Source organism: Barbus barbus (genome assembly GCF_936440315.1).
Source record: "Barbus barbus genome assembly, chromosome: 46".
NCBI lineage: Eukaryota > Metazoa > Chordata > Actinopteri > Cypriniformes > Cyprinidae > Barbus > Barbus barbus.
In genome coordinates this window covers 9,416,521-9,435,439 of record NC_136724.1, presented here as the reverse complement: position 1 = coordinate 9,435,439, position 18,919 = coordinate 9,416,521, and the positions used below count along the sequence as shown (strand labels likewise).

General features: G+C 36.4%; 3 protein-coding genes across 3 annotated transcripts in view; 1 reads left to right on the top strand and 2 right to left on the bottom strand.

Annotated features, from left to right (window-relative positions):
• Window positions 1–7,550, bottom strand: part of LOC306864670 (CYFIP-related Rac1 interactor B) — a 51,005-nt gene extending 43,455 nt beyond the window's left edge. The window contains exon 1 of the mRNA XM_079408825.1: window positions 7,318–7,550. The gene's annotated coding sequence lies outside the window, so the exon portion shown is untranslated. The remainder of the gene's footprint in view (window positions 1–7,317) is intronic.
• Window positions 7,551–8,538: 988 nt separating this feature from the next.
• LOC306865240 (elongation factor 1-alpha-like) lies at window positions 8,539–10,572 on the top strand (the record flags this gene model as incomplete). The annotated part of the gene is made up of 7 exons (XM_079409727.1): window positions 8,539–8,682; window positions 8,751–8,930; window positions 9,040–9,336; window positions 9,544–9,694; window positions 9,804–10,060; window positions 10,135–10,369; window positions 10,460–10,572. The coding sequence occupies 7 exons, from the start codon at window positions 8,539–8,541 to the stop codon at window positions 10,570–10,572; spliced, it is 1,377 nt and encodes a 458-aa protein (XP_079265853.1).
• Window positions 10,573–10,938: 366 nt separating this feature from the next.
• LOC306865237 (arf-GAP with SH3 domain, ANK repeat and PH domain-containing protein 1-like) overlaps window positions 10,939–18,919 on the bottom strand; it is a 79,665-nt gene continuing 71,684 nt past the window's right edge. Inside the window, 9 exon segments of the mRNA XM_079409724.1 lie at window positions 10,939–12,318; window positions 14,067–14,189; window positions 14,276–14,784; window positions 15,341–15,399; window positions 15,732–15,810; window positions 16,817–16,853; window positions 16,855–16,970; window positions 18,191–18,259; window positions 18,636–18,858. Of these exon segments, the coding sequence (XP_079265850.1) occupies window positions 12,244–12,318; window positions 14,067–14,189; window positions 14,276–14,784; window positions 15,341–15,399; window positions 15,732–15,810; window positions 16,817–16,853; window positions 16,855–16,970; window positions 18,191–18,259; window positions 18,636–18,858 (1,290 nt within the window). The 3' untranslated portion in view covers window positions 10,939–12,243.

The window sequence follows — 18,919 nt, the reverse complement described above, 5'->3', positions numbered from 1 at the left end:
TCTCCAGCACTATTGGATGACATAAACAAGGAGCAAATGTCAATAGGAGTAACTTGCTCCCAAATTATTTAATTATTTGATGAAACATCCTTCTAAGACTATAAATTCACACGTAAATGGCAAAATCTAAGATGATGTCTAACCACAGATTAGTCAACTTTTCTTCTGGGCAAAAGAGGGAAATGTGGAGCCCTGGGGTGGGCCATCTAAAATCAGCCCAAGCCTCAAGCATGAAGAGTCATGAGCTGACTAATGAAGCAAAAACATGCTTGACTCATATCCTCTTTTAGCTCTGTGAACACACCTCAGACATCACCAAAACCAAACAAATTCTCACTTAGCGACAGCATGACCTTACTAAAATAAGCCATCTATTCTGCTTATAGTCAGCTCCATTTAAAACATGTCCCTCATGCTTTCTGACTGAGAGCAGAGAGTTTAGTATAACCCTTCTGCTTCACTGAAGATTGGCATGTTAAAGGCAACAGATGGATATTGTTGGGTTTCCTTCCCAACTGTTGCCAAGTCATCTGTGCTGGTTACCATGTTCAGCCATCCTCACCATGGAAACAAGAGGGAGGGGACGCAGTGGGCACACAATATATGTAGAGAATGTCTAATCTAAAAAATTTAGAAATGGGCGCATCGCTGCGGAGCAAAATAAATTGAAGAAACAGAATTGTAGTGTAATTTCTCATTTTGCACATTTCAGCAGGTCTGGCTTTTACAAAATTATTATTATTATTCCTAATCCTTAAAGACATGGATGACAACAAGAGCACATTTAACTTACAAAACGTAACATATTTGAGTGAAACAATGTAGGACAGGGCTTAATTGTGTCCACTGGGATTTGGTTGGCTTGTGAAAATTAGTCTGATGGTTTTTTTTTGTTAGTTTTTTTTCCAGCCATACAGATTTTAATAGATCAGCAGAATAGAAAAAAAACTTGTATGATTTTTATAAGAAAGTAAGATTTTCTTTAGACTACACACAATAAGGCAAGAGACTTTAAATATTATGGGTTTAATAAGGTCAAAATTTATTTATTTCAACATCGTCTTTAATGTTTATTTTATAACTAGTAACACAAATGTTGTTGTTTTTTATGGTTTCACTTTTTGTATTAATTAACTATAATGACCCTGAGCTAAGTTCACCCCTCCTTAAAACATAAGATTAGGAAAAAAAAAAAAAATGACTTCATTTCCTTTCAAGCACATGGTTTCAAGTACCAAATGTGTGTGTCAAAGCGGTGTATGTTTTCAGTTCTATTCAACACTTAACAACTGAAATGTTAAAATCCTGATGTGCAAATAAAAAAACATGTGGAGACATGACATTAAAAAAGTACAACATTACATGCTGCTGCAAGACAGAGTATAGAGATCACCTGAGGTTAAAATAAATAAATAAAATTAATTATAGGCCACAGGGACATGTGGTTTTGAGGCTTAACAACACACAATGGTTAATATCATAAAACAAAAAAAATCATTCAACTTTAAACATGGTTTAAAAACAACTACTACATATGAAAAAAGTATTAAACTTAGTAAAATGAATTAGTCCACAATTTCAGCAAGACAATCACACTTATTAGAAACATGAGGTATATTTCCACTTCGACAGCTTCTTATGGGTAAAGGGCAAACTGAGGTGAAACAACAGCAAACAGCAAATTCTACAGATTACCATTCCGGCAACAACAGGCTCAGCACACTTCTCCTGCTACACATCTTGCAATGGTTTGAATACTAACTACTGTAAACACCCTACAAATAAATCTGCCTTGCTATAAAATTGCTTAAATTCATGTTAAAGCAAACGAATGCTCTATAGTGGGGAGTTATCTTAAAGAAATTGCTTCAACTACAAAGAATACCATCACCGATTTGTACACTGCATTCTTGTTAAAAGGTTTAAAGCACCAATCTTTCACTAACCTCCAAATACACAAAACATTTCCCCAGATCTAACATTCTTACTGGGATGAAGAGATTAGCAAAAAGTGCTAATTACAAAAGTGGATGCACACTGTGGCCTACGGCTCACAAAATCAAAACCGAAGTAAAGTGGCTGTAGGTGCACATCGGTTTTGGGGACATCTATCTAGTATACTCAGGTACACTCAAAAGTTTGGTGGCAGTAAGTTTTTTTTTATTTATTGTGTTCACCGAAGTTGCATTTATTTGATCAAAAATAAAAACAGTAATAGAGTAAGAACAGTAATGCAGTAATAGTCAACTACAAACTTTAACATTTTATTCATTCCTGTGATAATATATTATTTTAAAATGTAATTAATTCTTGTGATTGCAAAGTTAAATTTTCAGGAGCCATAACTTCAGTCTTCAGTGTCACATGATCCTTCATAAATTATTATTTTACAGATTTTTTATTATTGATGTGGAAAACAATGTTGTTTCAGGATTCTTTAATGAATAGAAAGTTCTTTACAGCCACTTTTGATGAATTTAATGCATGTAAAAAAAAATTAATTTCTTAAAAAAAGAAAAGAAAATCTTAACCCCCCAAGACTCAACTTCATCTGAAATTGTGTTTCTGACACTTTCTAATGCTTGTATTTTAAAGGGGTCATGAACTGCCTTTTTATTATTTTGTACTGTTCTCTGAGGTCCACTTATTATGTTATCAATATTTTTTACATTAAAAAACATCATAATTGAAAAGTAATGGGCTATTTTCTGTCCTGTTTTGATCCCGCTCATCAGAACGCTCTGTTTTAATAGGTGTGGAGGATTGTAGACTCGGACGTAAAAAAAACACTGTTATGAATATGGCTAACAATTGTGTATATTTTGACAGCATACATCCTAGGGCTAAACGATTTTGGAAAATAATCTAATTGCGTTTTTTTACCAATATTGCGACTGCGATTTAATATACGAATATTTTTTTAAAGCTTTTTATATTCTGTATTATTCAACAAAGACAAGTAATAAATCATTGTATAGTATGCAGTGTTGGGCACGTTACTTTAAAAAAGTAATTAGCTATATTACTAGTTACTTCTCACACACAGTAACTGAGTTACATCATTATAAAATAAATTAATTACCAGGGAAAGTAACTATTGTTACTTTTTTTTTTAAATGTTCAAATGTGTCAAATAACTTTATAACCCCAATATTAAATGTTAAATGAATGAAAAGGTCACTAAAATAAATTATTATTATAAAACATTGCACACTAATGTACACTATTTTAATGTTTCTGTGGACAATGTGAGACACTTATCAAATTCAATTGATTATTGTAAATATTATCAAACCTCTATAGACACCTTGGCAATACAATCTCCATTGGCTTGTCATTTTTTTTAGTTTACTCACCAGACTAATATTAATTATCTGATATAATATATGTATATATATATATATATATATATATATATATATATATATATATATATATATATATATATATATATATAAAGATTATGTTTGGAAAATGGCACAGTTTTTCTTTAAATATCTCATTTAGCATCAGTCAGTCAAACATTATATGATATTATGATAATTTAGCATTAAATGATGATAGAAACTACAAATAATACTGATAAGATATTGATTATTAAAATACATGAATATTAATCAGGTTGTCTGCGTTCGCTCGAACTGATTCGCTGAAATCAAAACAGGGACGATAATAGGTGAGCGCCAGCCAATGAGATTGCCGTTTGCGCATTAGTGCCGCCCACTACCGGAAAACCCAGCAGTTCTTAAAAGCTGAAGAATTCCAAAAGGAACTCCGTTATTTTGACAGGAAAATACAACAAAGGTTACCATTTACATGTAGCGCGTCGATTCTGCATGATATGTAAGACCGCAAACTGCGGACTTGGCAACATAGCGTGCCAACTTAATGCTTCCTCTGAAGACTGCTTAGATGTGTTCAACTTAAAGCAGCGCAGCTAGACCGATCGCTGTGTGTCATCAAATACTGCGAGAGCTATAAGAGAACGGACGTCTCCTTATGCGTTCTCTCGCCGTACTTTGATGTCATACACCGGTCGAACACACCTCTTTACTCTCAGTGTCACGTGACAGAGTGTAATCGCAGCCTTTTCATATTATCGCAAATGCAATTAATCGCTCAGCCCTAATACATTCATCTATGAAGGATGTAGGCTGTCAAACACACAACACACTGCTGTGATTTAGGTTAAAAACACATAAATACTCAGTCTCCGTACATATAAAAAAATAACAGAGAAAGCAATAGTGACCACACAATAAAAACAGTTACTCAATATATTCAGCACAGCAATGACACCATCGTCTTTTAGTTTCAATCTTTCTGAAAATTGTGTATCGAATTGTCTGTAAACGAATCCATGGTCAAATGTAGTGAACAAAGGACCAAGTTCTTCCTGACACGATCTGGATCGTCATTAAAGCTAATTCTCTCTTTCTTAATGTTGGGTTCAGAAGAATGCTTTTCCATTGTTTGGCCATGCACAGTCTTCGGAGCCATCTTTATCATTTGATTTCTGTGTAGACCTGCATTTGCCTCTCTCGTTATTTACACTACATGCACGAATCGGTGGGCGGGTCTAAACAGGCAGTGATGTAGCAGCAGGCGTTGATCAACTTCTGTGGAGGTGGTGCTTAGCCACACTATTACATCATAAAGTGGCACATTCCACAACCTGTCATTTTGGCAGATTGGCAACAATATAAGCCGTTTTTAAACTAACGAGAAAGTTTCGAGTTCTGAAACTTACAGGATGTTTTTATAGTACATGACATCTTATATATCAAACGATCAAGGGAATTTGATCCTCAGGGACTTGATTTCTCAGTTCATTACCCCTTTAATTATTGAATTCCTTTTTCAACCATGAATTTATTGCAAAGGAAGTGCCTTAATTTGGTTTTGCATGGCTGTGACAAACTAGATATTTTAAAAAGGGATCAGCCTTTTGATATGTATCAATCCAACTTCCTGTTTCAATAGGAAATGTGTCAACACAGGAAAGAAAACTGAGCTTTTCAAACCATTTCTTGGTGTCTTTAACAATGACTAACAATTCATGAACTTTCCAAAAAAAAAAAATGCTTTCCTCAACTATGAATTTTCTCTGAGGAAATTCCACTTTTGCTCCAAGTGCAAGGCCTTCTTTCTATTGACAAAAGATGATGTGTCCTATCAGCTAACCCGTAGATTACACAATGAAATATGCACCATGCAAATATTACAGCTGATATTTTAGCCATGAGTCAAGTGCACAAGGAGATGATCATACGCTTAACTAGTACAAAAACCTAACCACTCAATACAGCTCAGGTCACAATGCGCCTTTAATTTCAATTGTGGACTGTTAAATAAAATTGTACACCATTAATCTAAATGCTTACTAAGGCAGTCCTCACTTAAACAAACAAACACTGATGCACATACCTACCACTTCCACGTCAGATAACGCACAAAAGTGGCTTACAAGTACCTTTATTTACGACATATATCTGTCCGTTAAACAAGCAGAGCCACAATGCTTACCCCTCATGGCCTGACATGCAGGCAAAGCAATATGTGCAATGCCTGCCATAGTCCAATGTGTTTTACAAGTTGAACATTTTTTTTTTTTACAATTTTGCACACAGCCTCCAAGGTCATTAATTTGATGATTTATACATAGTAAGCAACTTACATTTTGGGGTAAAGTGATCTGACATTACAAACAACAAAAAATGTAAAAATAAATTTTTAAATCAGCCCTAATAAAACAACTACACTTTAATAATAGCATGAACTGCAAAACATGGAAACATTTTGTTCATTATTATTTGATGAACAGAAACAGAAAACCATTGAAACATTATAAATGCCACTTTTGATTAATGTAATGCATTCTTGCTGAATACAAATATGAATTTCTTTCAATGGATATATATATAGATATATCTTATAGACACTAAACTTTTGAATGTGACTATACTATCCAAGATTATATCCGTGACCACCAAGCCTGTACATTTTTCATCAAACTTACATAAACGATGATCCATTCATTTTGCTTCCTGATGCGTTACAATGATCTAAATGCAGTGCCATCGGGCAACATCCACCTACACACACAAACAGGCTTCTACAGTAAGAACCCATCACAGTCTGGCCATGCCTTAAAACACAGGCTACAGCGCTGACACACAACAAAGTGTCAGAAACCACCGGATCAGAGTCTTCCTGTATGCTAGGCTTGACTTCAAGCCTCACCTACATACCATAAAAGGAAAGGGAAGGAGAAGCGATAAGATGGTAATCGAACAGTGTGAAGAGTATCTGCACATGAATGATTGTGATGACAAAGGTTTATCCAATATGATTGGAAATGCCAGCTTAAATCTATGAGGAGGCTTATAAAGTAAAGAGACTCATGATTGATCTCACATGTGCAAGGATGAGCTATGGATATATAAACCACACCAATACTCAATAATCTCTCATTAATATGACTTTTTGGAGGAAAAGACGGGAGAATAAAGTGTAAATTGCATGATATTATTGCAGAACCTGACATTACGATTTCAAATGCTATTTCGGTTTGCATAAATCCTACCAATGATTTTAATTAGGAAAAACCATAAGAGACACACTGTCATAATCAAACACAGGTTTTCTGGTATGTAAGGAGTTCTGAACCAGAATTTGTTTTTACAAGTACTTTCATTAAACTATACATAGATAAAACACAGTAACATTGGCCGTTTAGTGTACTACACTTGAACACTAGATTTCAGTACCCACTTATGATCTGGGCAGAAGCATCAGCTGGACTTTATGTTCCCATACCTCTGACCACTGTAGAGCTGAGTATGTCTACAAGAAGTGTATTTACTACAGACATTTACATATGCTTTTAAGATACAAATAATATCCTCTGACTTTTCCAGACATGTAAATAACAATTCAAAAATAGCCTGATATTTCCATGACCATGGGAACATTCTTGCTTGTGAAAACTGTAAGATCATACAGTAGCAGGTCTTACCAATGTTGCACAATGCATGGCAGAAGTTACACTGCATTGCATTTTATGACACATAAGTTACCTGCTTTACTTTTTTCACCCACAAATACATTTAAACCCTGTCAAGTACTTATTTTTCATCTGTTCCTGTCTATAACGTTACCCTTTTAAACAACGGATGGCCACTGGTGCTATCGTGCTGAAAGCACACCGCTCAGTCACATGCTGTGTTACAGCACTAACGCATTCAGAGTTATGAATACACACAATAAAGCCCGGTACATGCAGCAAAAAGACATAAAAGAGAAATGAAGACAAACCTTTGATTGTGAAACAATGAAAAACCCGTATGGCGTCCAGGTAGCACGCTATAAGCTCCAGCGAGAAGGCTTTAGATTTCTCTCTCTCTCTCTCTCTCTCTCTCTCTGTGTATCTGAGCCTCTCTCTCTCCCTCTCTCTCCCTCTCTCTCTCTCTCTCTCTCTCTCTCTCTCTCTCTCTCTCTCTCTCAGCTGTCTTACCGACTGTTATTTCCGGGTTAATAAAACGTCATGTGCTTCTCGCATTTATTTTAACCAAACGCCGTAAATCAAGCTCCAAGCATTATCATATAATAAGAAAACCATGTTTACTACTTTAAATATTTAGTCGCGTGTGCATTAGACATGAGACATTTGTTATAATATAAGTGAAGTTAATGAAGTATTCAGCGCGCCCCCTGCCGGTCAACTTCAGCTGTTGCTCATAAGCGACACACCTGATTAATAAACTCATTCATTCCTGTTATATAAACCTGTGCAAATGCAACAAGTTACTAATGATGATGACACACACTCCAAGAAAATCTAAACTTTTTTGTTACGAAGATATGAAAATATTTAGACTACATGCCTAAACTTCCTAAATTAGTTTCAGTACAAAAGGGCCGTTTACTTTCCTCACCTGGCTACAGGTTGATAATAAAAATATATAGGGAACATTTCAATTCCAACAACAGCAACTCACCACGTAACACTCAGTTTCATAGTGATATATAGCATACAACATTTTTATCTCGAAGCTTAAATCTGAGATCACCAGCTCTTAAAACCCCCACCATATAGTAACCAGATTCCATACAAATACATTATTGATTATTTGCTATTGTTACTAGAATATAACTAGTAACTTGGTATTAGCCATATGGCTGTTGCTCTCATTTTAAATTCTGAAAACAAAATACAAAACGATTCTAATGGAGATAACAAATAAATGTGTTTTGATACCTATGGTATCTGTTAAGTAGAAATTGGAAGATTTTTTATTATTTTTATTTTATTTTTTACATACAGGAGTAGGCTTATGCATTATATAACATCAGCTAGCCTATTGTAATTCATTGTAGGTGTGGTCATTATTACATCAATGCAGTTTCAGTCTTTATTGATCACACCAGGACTCAATCACCAGCACCCATACTTAAGTTGTTTGCTGTGGTTTAAAAGTCGTCATAGAAAAAAAAAAAAGTGTGTGAAACAGGTCATTAGCTAAACTATCTGCAAATATGGCTAAAGAAAGAATCCATATCAACCTGGTCATAATTGGCCATGTAGACAGTGGCAAATCCACAACCACTGGTCACCTCGTCTACAAATGTGGAGGAATTGACCATAGAACAATTGAGAAGTATGAGAAGGCTGCAACCCAGGTTAGTATTAAATGTAGTTCACTTTTATGAATGTTTGAATGTTAAACTTCTTTTTTCTTTTTTTGAAGATGGGAAAGAGTTCCTTCAAGTATGCCTGGGTTCTGGACAAACTGAAAGCTGAGAGGGAACGTGGCATAACAATTGATATTTCCCTGCTGAAATTCAACACCCAGAAATACACTTTTACTATAATTGATGCACCTGGTCATCGTGACTTCATCAAGAACATGATCACTGGGACTTCACAGGTATTTATACATCATCTGGTGTTCAGCTCTTGAGTTTTATCTGGTTTTCTTTTCTGGTAATTCTTATACAATCAAGTTGACCTAAACGGCGATCTCTTTTTCTACTTAGGCTGACGCTGCTCTACTAATTGTCTCTGCTGCAAAGGGTGAGTTTGAGGCTGGGATTTCTCGCAATGGTCAGACGAGAGAGCATGCTTTGCTGGCGTACACCCTTGGGGTCAAACAGCTCATGGTCTGTGTCAACAAACTGGACCTCACCGAGCCACCGTTCAGCCAGAAGCGTTATGATGAGGTGGTGAAGAACGTTTCTGTCTTCATCAAGAAGATTGGCTTTGAGATTGGTGCTGTACCTTTCATACCTGTTTCTGGTTGGAGTGGTGAGAACATGATTGCCCCATCCCAAAAGGTAATGCCATTCTTTACACTTGCTGTGAAGACTTAGACCAATCCCGTTCAGCTCCATCACTCCTGTCTGTAACCTAGTGCTCCTGAAAATGATGGGGTTTCAGGTGTTTAATCCGGATTGGAGCTGAACTTTCAGAAAGGCAGGCTTCCAGACAAAGGATTGGGCACCCCTGAAAGCCTATATTTGCTTCTCAATTACTTGTTTCAGATGCAATGGTTCAAAGGGTGGAAACTCAAGAGGAAAGAGGGCCACTCAAATGGCCGAACATTGTTGGAGGTGCTTGATTCTCTACTTCCTCCAGTGCGCAATGTGAGCAAACCACTGCGCCTTCCCCTACAAGATGTCTACAAGATTGGTGGTGGGTAAAACTACCAATTCTACAAAACTACCTTCATTGACAAAGTATAAAATCCATTGAGCACTCTTGACATCTACGGTGACCGTCTAAACTGGTTTCTCCTCCCCAGGTGTTGGCACAGTCCCTGTGGGAAAGATTGAGACTGGTGTCTTGAAGCCTGGAATGGTTCTAACTTTCTCACCAGCAAAGTTGACTGCTGAGGTCAAGTCAATTGAGATGCATCACCAGGGGCTTCAGACTGCCTTCCCAGGTCACAATGTGGGCTTCAATATTAAAAATGTGTCTGTAAGGAACCTTCGGAGAGGTGATGTAGCAGGTAACTCGCAGCAGGACCCACCATCGGATGTGAGCAGTTTCGTTGCTCAGGTACAGTAGCTATGCTCTTGAGTAAAGCGTGAACAAACTGACACATTGTAACATTCTCTTGCATATTTCAACAGATCATAATGCTGAACCACCCAGGCAAAATCAAGGTTGGCTACTCCCCTGTACTAGACTGCCACACAACTCATGTTTCCTGTCGTTTTGCTGAACTAAAGGAGAAGCTTGATCGGCGTACGGGGAAGAAACTGGAGGACTTGCCCCAGTATCTGATGTCGGGAGATGGTGCGACAGTCAAACTCGTCCCAAACAAACCCTTATGTGTGGAGAGCTTCTTTCATTATCCACCTCTGGGTAAAGAACTGTATTGTAAATGGTCATATTACTGCTGAAAGAAGCCGGTTTTTAAATCTTCTTTTTTTTTTTTTTTTTTTTTTTTGTCAGGTCGATTTGCCGTAAGGGATTTAAAACAGACAGTTGCTGTTGGAGTAATCAAGTCTGTGGAGAAGGTGGACCAAGCTAAAAAGACATCACAAAAAGCTCATGTATCAAAATGAGTTGCTCATTTGTCCCTTTTATAATACTTTATTTACCAGCAGTCTGGTATGTGAACCAAAAGGTTCTATAAGTTGAGTATATAGTTTTGTAACTTTTATTTTGCCCTAAAGTGAAGCCGCTTTTTTTTTTTTTTAAATGCATCGCTGTTGTATTGGATTGTTTAAAGGGACTCTGGGGTCCAATATGAGGTTTGGCATGGCTGTAGAGAAGCATTAAAAGTATGTTGCTGGACTGCAAATAAACTTGAGTTTTCACTTCAGTTGTCACGTGTATGCTCTTGAGTCCACTTGTAGTAGTGCTGGTCAGTTTCTTACTATGAGTTGGTCGTAACTTGACTAAACTTCATGTTTGAGAGACGAGGAGTCTTGTTTTACATGAAACCAATTTTATTGATAATGGTAAGTGAGGAACCTGTTCAGACAGTGGAATCTGCAGTCAAAGAAACCTGTAGCACATGATTTCTATTTTCACCTCAACATTGAATACTGGGTAAATGCTAAGAAAGTGACTTTCAGTTTCCAAAGGGGATAAGACTTAAATTCAACTGTGCTTCCTTTTGAATTGAACTTGATACCATGATCGTTCAAATTTTGGGAGATGGATCTCATCTACCCAAAGGAGTTATAATGCTGACATGAGATCAATGTTTCAAAGTAAAGTCACTGCAAGATTGACTAATCTAACATTGGAAACTATGATGGTCATAGTGCTTCATTGGGAATTTGAACAGTTAACAAAGCTGATCTTGAGATCTAAAATGGGGTTACTGGCAGCATAGACAAAGCATAGGTTCCAACTGCAATGCATTACATGTCTAAACCAAGTAAACAACTTCCGTATTTCAAGTATCCAAGACCTCTCAAAACACAATGCTAAAGATGAAGGGTGATTTTTCGGTTTATGGAACACTGTTACAGAGCATTGTCCTTCAATAAGACTAGTAAAAGTACTTGCGTAGATTAAACAAACACTGATATGGGATCACATAGGAACAACCTGTGAAAAGACACAGGTAATGGTGTATGCATTGCACAGGTTAATCATTTTTACACGGAGTAGCAAGAATGCGGAATAGCAAACACAAATTAAACATTTCACTCTCGGACATGCTTTAGTGGTGTATTAGGAAATGTGATGTTAAAAACAACTGAAAACTGATGTTCAGCAAACTTATGAATCCAGTTATTCCATTAGGAAGAGAAGCCGACTCCTGTCTGTCCCTGCTATATATGATAGCAATGATGGCCACATTAATACTTCAACTTATTTGGAGAAAAAAAAAACTGGCCCCAGCTGTAACTTACTGGCAGGTAGAGTACAAGTTCACATTTACTTTTCAGACCAACACAAGTTTCTACATTTACACAAAATCTCACACTCAGCCTTGTGTGAAACACACATGTACAATCTTATATACAGTATCAGTAATAGTGGAGGGAAAGTGCTGGTCTTTTAAGTGGGTGCAGTCTAGCCACTGTGCGGTAGGCTGTATATAATGGGAAGGGTAACAGCGGTAAAGTTAGACATTTTATTTACACACTGTCTCAGATGACGGTAAGATGATAATGGGTTTTTCATTGTGGTTCCATCTTCCTAAAACTTGCATTGTTGATTCAGCAGCTAAGTCAAGTGCGTCCCATTGGTGGAGGTGGAGGACCGACATTTGCGTGTCAATCAGACAAGATATGAACAAAAGACATGGGAAATACACCTTTCCTCTCCGGCTGCCCCTCGATGTGTCCAATCTGAGGACAAAAAAGAAAGGTTGCAATCAGATTGTGGCTATAAATGCAAGTCTAAATCAAGTAAGGAATAACTTATGACGAACTGCTGAACATGAATGCCAGATTAAATTTCAATAATTCAATGGCCTCAAAACAGTTCTGCTTTTACCATGGTTAGCACATGTACATGTCTATACAAGTTTGTCAAGACATTTTTCAGGTTTTCATCTTTAAAAGGACACCGTTTGCACTCTTGGTTTTATTCTCTCTTATAGATCTAAAAACGGTTAAAACTGTTTCAATTGCATGCGCAGTCAAGGTCACATGGGAAAAGATTATATTGTTGATTTAATTTTGTTATGAGTGAAGGCACTGCACTTGTGGGGTTGAATGCTCTGTTATTAGACCAATTAAAAATTTTAATTTTTTTATTTTTAAATGTATAATTACACACAAAATATTTAGCTTACTATCTCTGAAAAAACCCCCCGCAATAACTGATTACACTTTACTCCTGTCTCCTAGACGGCCATCGGGACAGGGCCGCGGGAACCAGATGAGTCCTTTGCACAATCTGACTCTGCTGGAGCCTAGATTTAAACTGCAGATTTTGTCTGGCCAGAGGAGAATGACACTATTTCGACATACTATTTCCCCGTCTAAATACTGTAAAGCTGATGTAAAGCCACCCAGCTTTATATGAAGCTGATGTAAAGCTGCTTTGACACAATTTGCATTGTTAAAAGCGCTATACAAATAATAGTGACTTGACCTTTTGGAAAGGATCTGGAAAAACAAAATACCATTTTTGTATGTTATATGCTAGAAAAAAAACAGAATTTTTCAGAAAATGTTTGCAGAAATAATGACAACATTCTCACAAAAAAGCATCAGATGCATGTGAAAGTTGCATTCATTAAAATAGCAGACTCCTGGGCATTCTGTTTCATAATCAAAATTAGGTAATATGTGATATGGAACTGTAATGTGGTTAAAAACCTGAACTATTTCATAGCCATGAACTATTTCAAAGAACATTAATGGAACATGTTGGAATGTCTGCTATGTAGCATTTTGACCAATCAGACACATGATTTAGCATTTGATTTAACAAATCAATTAGTTATTAGATTAACAAATAATCACAGACCCCTCACCCAATACACATACTGGGTGCCACTTATGTCTAGTTTTATTACTCAAAGGAATGCGGGTAGAGCAACACTCACTTCATTTCCTCTTAGGAAAATGGACACTTCTATAATTAATTAATAGAAAAACCTTTCTGTGAATGAACACACATATCCTTCAGGTCATTGTGTATATTATTACTGTTCTTGTATATTGTATCCTGTTTTATGCATGCTTATGATAGATCACTAGTTAATATAACTTTAACTGTATCATGTTTGGTCTCTATCAATTCGTCTTTGGATGATCTAATTGAGTGTGTATATTATATGTCGATACCTATGCAACATACAAGTGTTTGAGGAATCTTTAATTGTTTGTATATCAACTTCCAACCCAGTTCATATGCAAATTACCATGCAAGGAGACAAAGAGTCGTAAACTTTCCCTTAAATTTAATTCTGCTACAGTTATTACTGTCAGCCGATATAAATAATTGTAATTAATCAATTAATTGTAATTATTTATATACAATTCCCTTTTGAGAAAAAGATTATTACAGTTAATCAATCAGAATGCAGAATTTTTGTCTCATGCTTTGGTGTACATGCTTGAAAATCTGGTGTTTTTACACTTACCCACCACTCCTGATCTTCTTCCCCGGTTACTACAATGACCTCACCCTCAACGAAAGTGAGCTCATCATCATTATCTGCCTGACAATCATAGATGGTTTTCACCCTCCGCATTTTACTCTTTATCTGACAGAAAGCAAGTCAAATAGTGTAAGATAGTTTGTTGAAAGCAGCTTGTTTCATACTTGAATGTATTTTTCCAAAGTCCTTACCGGATTTATTTTCCTGGGCAATGGTACAGGTGTCTCTTGTGCAGATGTTGGGCTTCCATTGGTGTCTTCGCTAGACTGGACAGGTTGAGGAGACAGTTCAGCTGGTTGGATGATTGTTGGAGTATCTGGTGGTTGGGCCTTGGCAGCTACTTCTCCAGGTGGAGGTTTGTGGAGGACCTCAGTGGTTATAGGTTTGGGTGGGGAGATGTCTGTCAGTTGAGGCTTGGGCGGGAGATCTTTCAGCTGAGGTTTAGGGGGTAGATCACCCAACTGGGGTTTAGGGGGAAGGTCAGACAGCTGAGGCTTTGGAGGCAGTTCTCCTGGTTTAGGGGGTAATTCTGAAGGCTGTGGTTTAGGATGTATATCTCCAGGTTGAGGTCTATCGGCTAACACGACTTTCTGTGGGGTGTCTGAACTCTGCAGAACCTTCTGGAACAGGACAGGTTCAGGACTCTGGTTGGTTTTATCCATAGATGGGTGATGGGTGGTGTCTATCTTGCGCAGGGCAACTATTGAAAAACAAAACGATGTCATTGTGTTTTTGGCTAATTTTTGATATAGTTCTAGACCATTTCAGAAGACAAATATGAGGACATATTTTTCATACATTATTACATTATAGGACATTATTACTAGCAACATGTTGGGTCAGGTTTAAAAAAAAAAAAAAGTAGAGCATGTTAGAAATTGGCAAAAGAAAGGTCTCCTTTTTTGTGCTGTAAAAATTTCAAGAGTAGTTTTCGCTGAAATACTTGGATGCTTTAATGCTCTTTCTTGTTGCATCTTTTAATGGAGTTTCTCCTCATCACTGTCACTGTACACTGGGGTTTGTAAGGTATTTGATTTGTAATTGTTTCTCTTTGTTATATAATAGAGGGTTGGAAAAGATACACTGTGAGCTTAATACAAACTAAAATTAAAATACATTTGTGAATGTAAATAACTATACACTTGTGATTATTCATGAATAACTAAATTAATTACTTTTAATTAATTAATTAATTTTATTTCATCATTCAGATGTACCATTGCAACATTCAAAAGCAGAAAAAGCATGTCACCTACCCTTCTGAGGTAGTTTGGGAAGGACCCGTGGACCAAGTGTGGGTTTTGTGGTGTTGAGACTAGAAATAAATAACATATGTAAGCCTCAAAGCAATGTCCAATTATATCATATTTACACGCTCTGTAAAACCAGCCATACTGTATAAAATGGAACTGTTTTGCATTCCCAAACACATGATAACAAAGTTACATGGACATATTCAAATGAAGCACAAAGGGCCATGTATAAATTTGCAGTCTAAAGTCTGCTGACCTTTCTAATGCAAATATAGTTCTAAAAATAGTTCAACAGAATCGCTATATAAGCATTGCAAAATATTTCAACTTGCTTGTGTAAATTTAATTCTGAATCAGTTTTGTTCAGGCTGTTACTTAAATGATGTTGGTTCACCTTTGCTGTTGTGGGATACCCTCGAATCTGTTAGTTAAAGGAGACATCTTGTTGACAGGAGGCGGTGTTGAATCACTTCCTGGAATGTTGTACAGTGAACATTATACTGTGAAGTACTGTGAATGTCATAACAAATTAACTAATTTCTTTAATATATGTCTCTGCTTTTAAAAGCCTATAGAGCCACAAAGGTGTCATTTGCAGACTTTTGTAAGACTGAAAAAATAAAAAGAATAATTTGGGGTCAGTAAGATTTAATGTTTTTGAAATTATTTTAGACTGCATTTATTTGCTATTTTAATGCAATTAGAATTTTCGATGTAAATTATTTTCTGTAATGGCAGTCATTGCACTAGTCTTCAGTGTCACATGATATTCTGATTTGGTTCTCAACATTTCTTATTATTATCAATGTTGAAAATAGTTGTGCTGCCTAATATTTTCTGTAAAAACGTTTTCAGAAACAAGAAAAAAATAAAAACAATATTGACCCCAAACTTTTGAACTGTAGTGTACAACCAAAATGCATTTAAATATACGCAAATGTTTTCCACATAAAAGTTTGTAATTCTTTCTGCAAATGTCACTTTATGCTTTCTATAAACTCAGCATAGTAAAGCAAACTTTATAATGACTATTGTGTTGCGATACAGCAGAAAGATAACACATTAGCACCAGACCATGCACAATAATGGTCTCGTGCATCTTAAATTATGTGATTATTATTTCAACCAACAATATAATTTATATAGTTTATATTAAGTGTATGTCTTTCCCCATTACTAACTCCCAAACCATTATTTTGCCATGCCTTTTTCTTTGTCATTACCATTATAATGCAGATATCAAAAGGTTAGGGATGGGGTAATTAGTCTGAGCCTTTCATTGACAATATTGTCCTCTCAATATTGGTTGTCATAGTTAACATGTTCTGGAGTTTAGCATGTAATGACACCATAGAATGAATGGGATGAAAATGATCTGGTAATGGATTCATTTGAAACTAACCAAAATTTCTTGCAAGAATTTCATTTAAAACATTACTTCGTAACTCAACCTAGAGTTGTTGACTAAGTATAGCCCACCTTTACTGAGCGGGGAATGTGAGAGAGGGGTGGGGGGGGTCGGACAGCGTGCGTTTGTGTCCAGGGGGAGGGGGCGGGGGCCTCTTCTTTGACAGGGAGGAGCTGCCACTAGCGGGTGTTTGTGCGGAGGGGGGCAGGTTCGACAAGGGAGGGGCTGGAGGGAAAACAAACATAAAACAAGAACATGCAGTGATATCATGTGGAAGAATGGATACTGTCATGGGTCTGTGGAAGATACAGGAAGAAGGTAAGTAAATAAAGAGAGAAAAAATGACAGTGTGGGTAAATACTTGGATAAGATGACAATTGCTACTGAAACTGAAGCAGGTCAGGTAAGTGGAACTTAAAGGGGAGAAACTAGATGAAATTGGAGAAGGACATCAAGACACCACAAAAAAGTCAAGTAAGATTTATTCTCATTTCAATGAAAGAGAAAATGGAAGAACAATCTATTCTATATTACATATTTTAAAAAGACGGTCAATAGCCAGTGAAAAGCTCAGACAGAGAGGACCAGGAAAAGGATGAGACAAGCAAACACAGCAATTTAACAACTTCAGCTAATTTTGCACTTTAGCTGTTTGAGTCAAATAATCTATTTACTAATTATGATTAATTGTAGCAGAATCATCAATTGAGAAGTAAATTAGATGTATTGAATCTGATTTATCTGCTAAACTTTCATATAAGTGATCGTGACCATGATTTGAGTGATCGTATAGTCCAAAACCAGAAATGTGCAGCATCTAGAAGTATAAAAGCATCAAGGCACATCTGAATCCAAATGATGCGCAACATGCCATCTACTAAGATGCTTTTATCTTGTCAGCATATATATTCACTACATATGATATTAATTTATTATTGTTACTTTTTTTAACTAATAAATGTGTTTCTAAAGCTCATTTCAATTTGTTCTTGAACATTTTCAAATAATCTGAAATTAATTACACTACCATTCAAAAGTCTCTTATGCCCACTAAAGCTGCATTTATTTGATCAACAATACAGTAAACAGAATACTGTGAAATATTACAATTTAAAATAACTGTTTTCTGTTTTGACATTTTATGAAATGTAATTTATTCCTGTGATGCAAAACTGAATTTTCAGAGAACAGCATTTACTTGAACTAGGCATATTTTGTAAGTCACCTCTGATCAATTTATTTTGTCCTAGCTATTTAAAAGTATTTATTTCTTTCAATCTTACGGTCGCCAAACTTTTGAACGGTAGTGTACTTTCATATAAAAACATTGATCACTGTGATGCAGCAGTCTTCAGTTTCAGACACAGCTGTACGATCAAAGAATGAGGTCATTAAATAGATTGAATAAGCAGGAGAGGTCTATGCAAATAAGAAAAGATAGTCACTGATGTATGGCCGAGTGCTAGCCAGAGTAGCATAGTGGGAATGAGAGCCAAGGAAAGCCAGAGGAGGAGCTGCAAGTGACGAGAAAAGAGAAAAATACAGAGACATTTTACATAGGTCTGCCTATTAATACTATGACATATAAGACAGTTAAACTATAAACAAAAGTATGGAAAAGTAAACCCAGCTAGAGACTCTGCAAAGCAACAGAAAGCAGATAAAAACCACACAGATATTTGTTATAATTTCACTGTTAGTTGACTGTACAGGTTTTAGGATTACAAACTGAACTAAAGCTACAGATCCAAAGAACTGGATTAATACATCTGAATACATTTAATAAATAGCTTTTATAAATGTAAATAGTATTTATAACATAAATTAATATAATTAATTATGGAATGGGCAAGCTTAAACATTTGATTGGATTTTGGGTTTCTGGGTTACCTTTGCCTGCATTCCTAGGAGGCAGAGGTGGGGCATCTGAGACTGGAGAGGACGGACAGTCGGTAGAAACGCTGTACATCTGATTGGAGAGTGCAGTGTATGAGAGGCGCTGCTTATCACGCTGGCCAAAACTAGGCAGAGAGAGCTTGTCATGAGGAGATAGACTGTATGAGTGACAGAAACTCTGTGGCCGGGGAGAACGATCCTTCTTAATGGGACTGGGCTGGGATTGAAAAACAATGAGAACATCATTCAGTCTGTGAGTCCAAGACGTTTGGGTATTT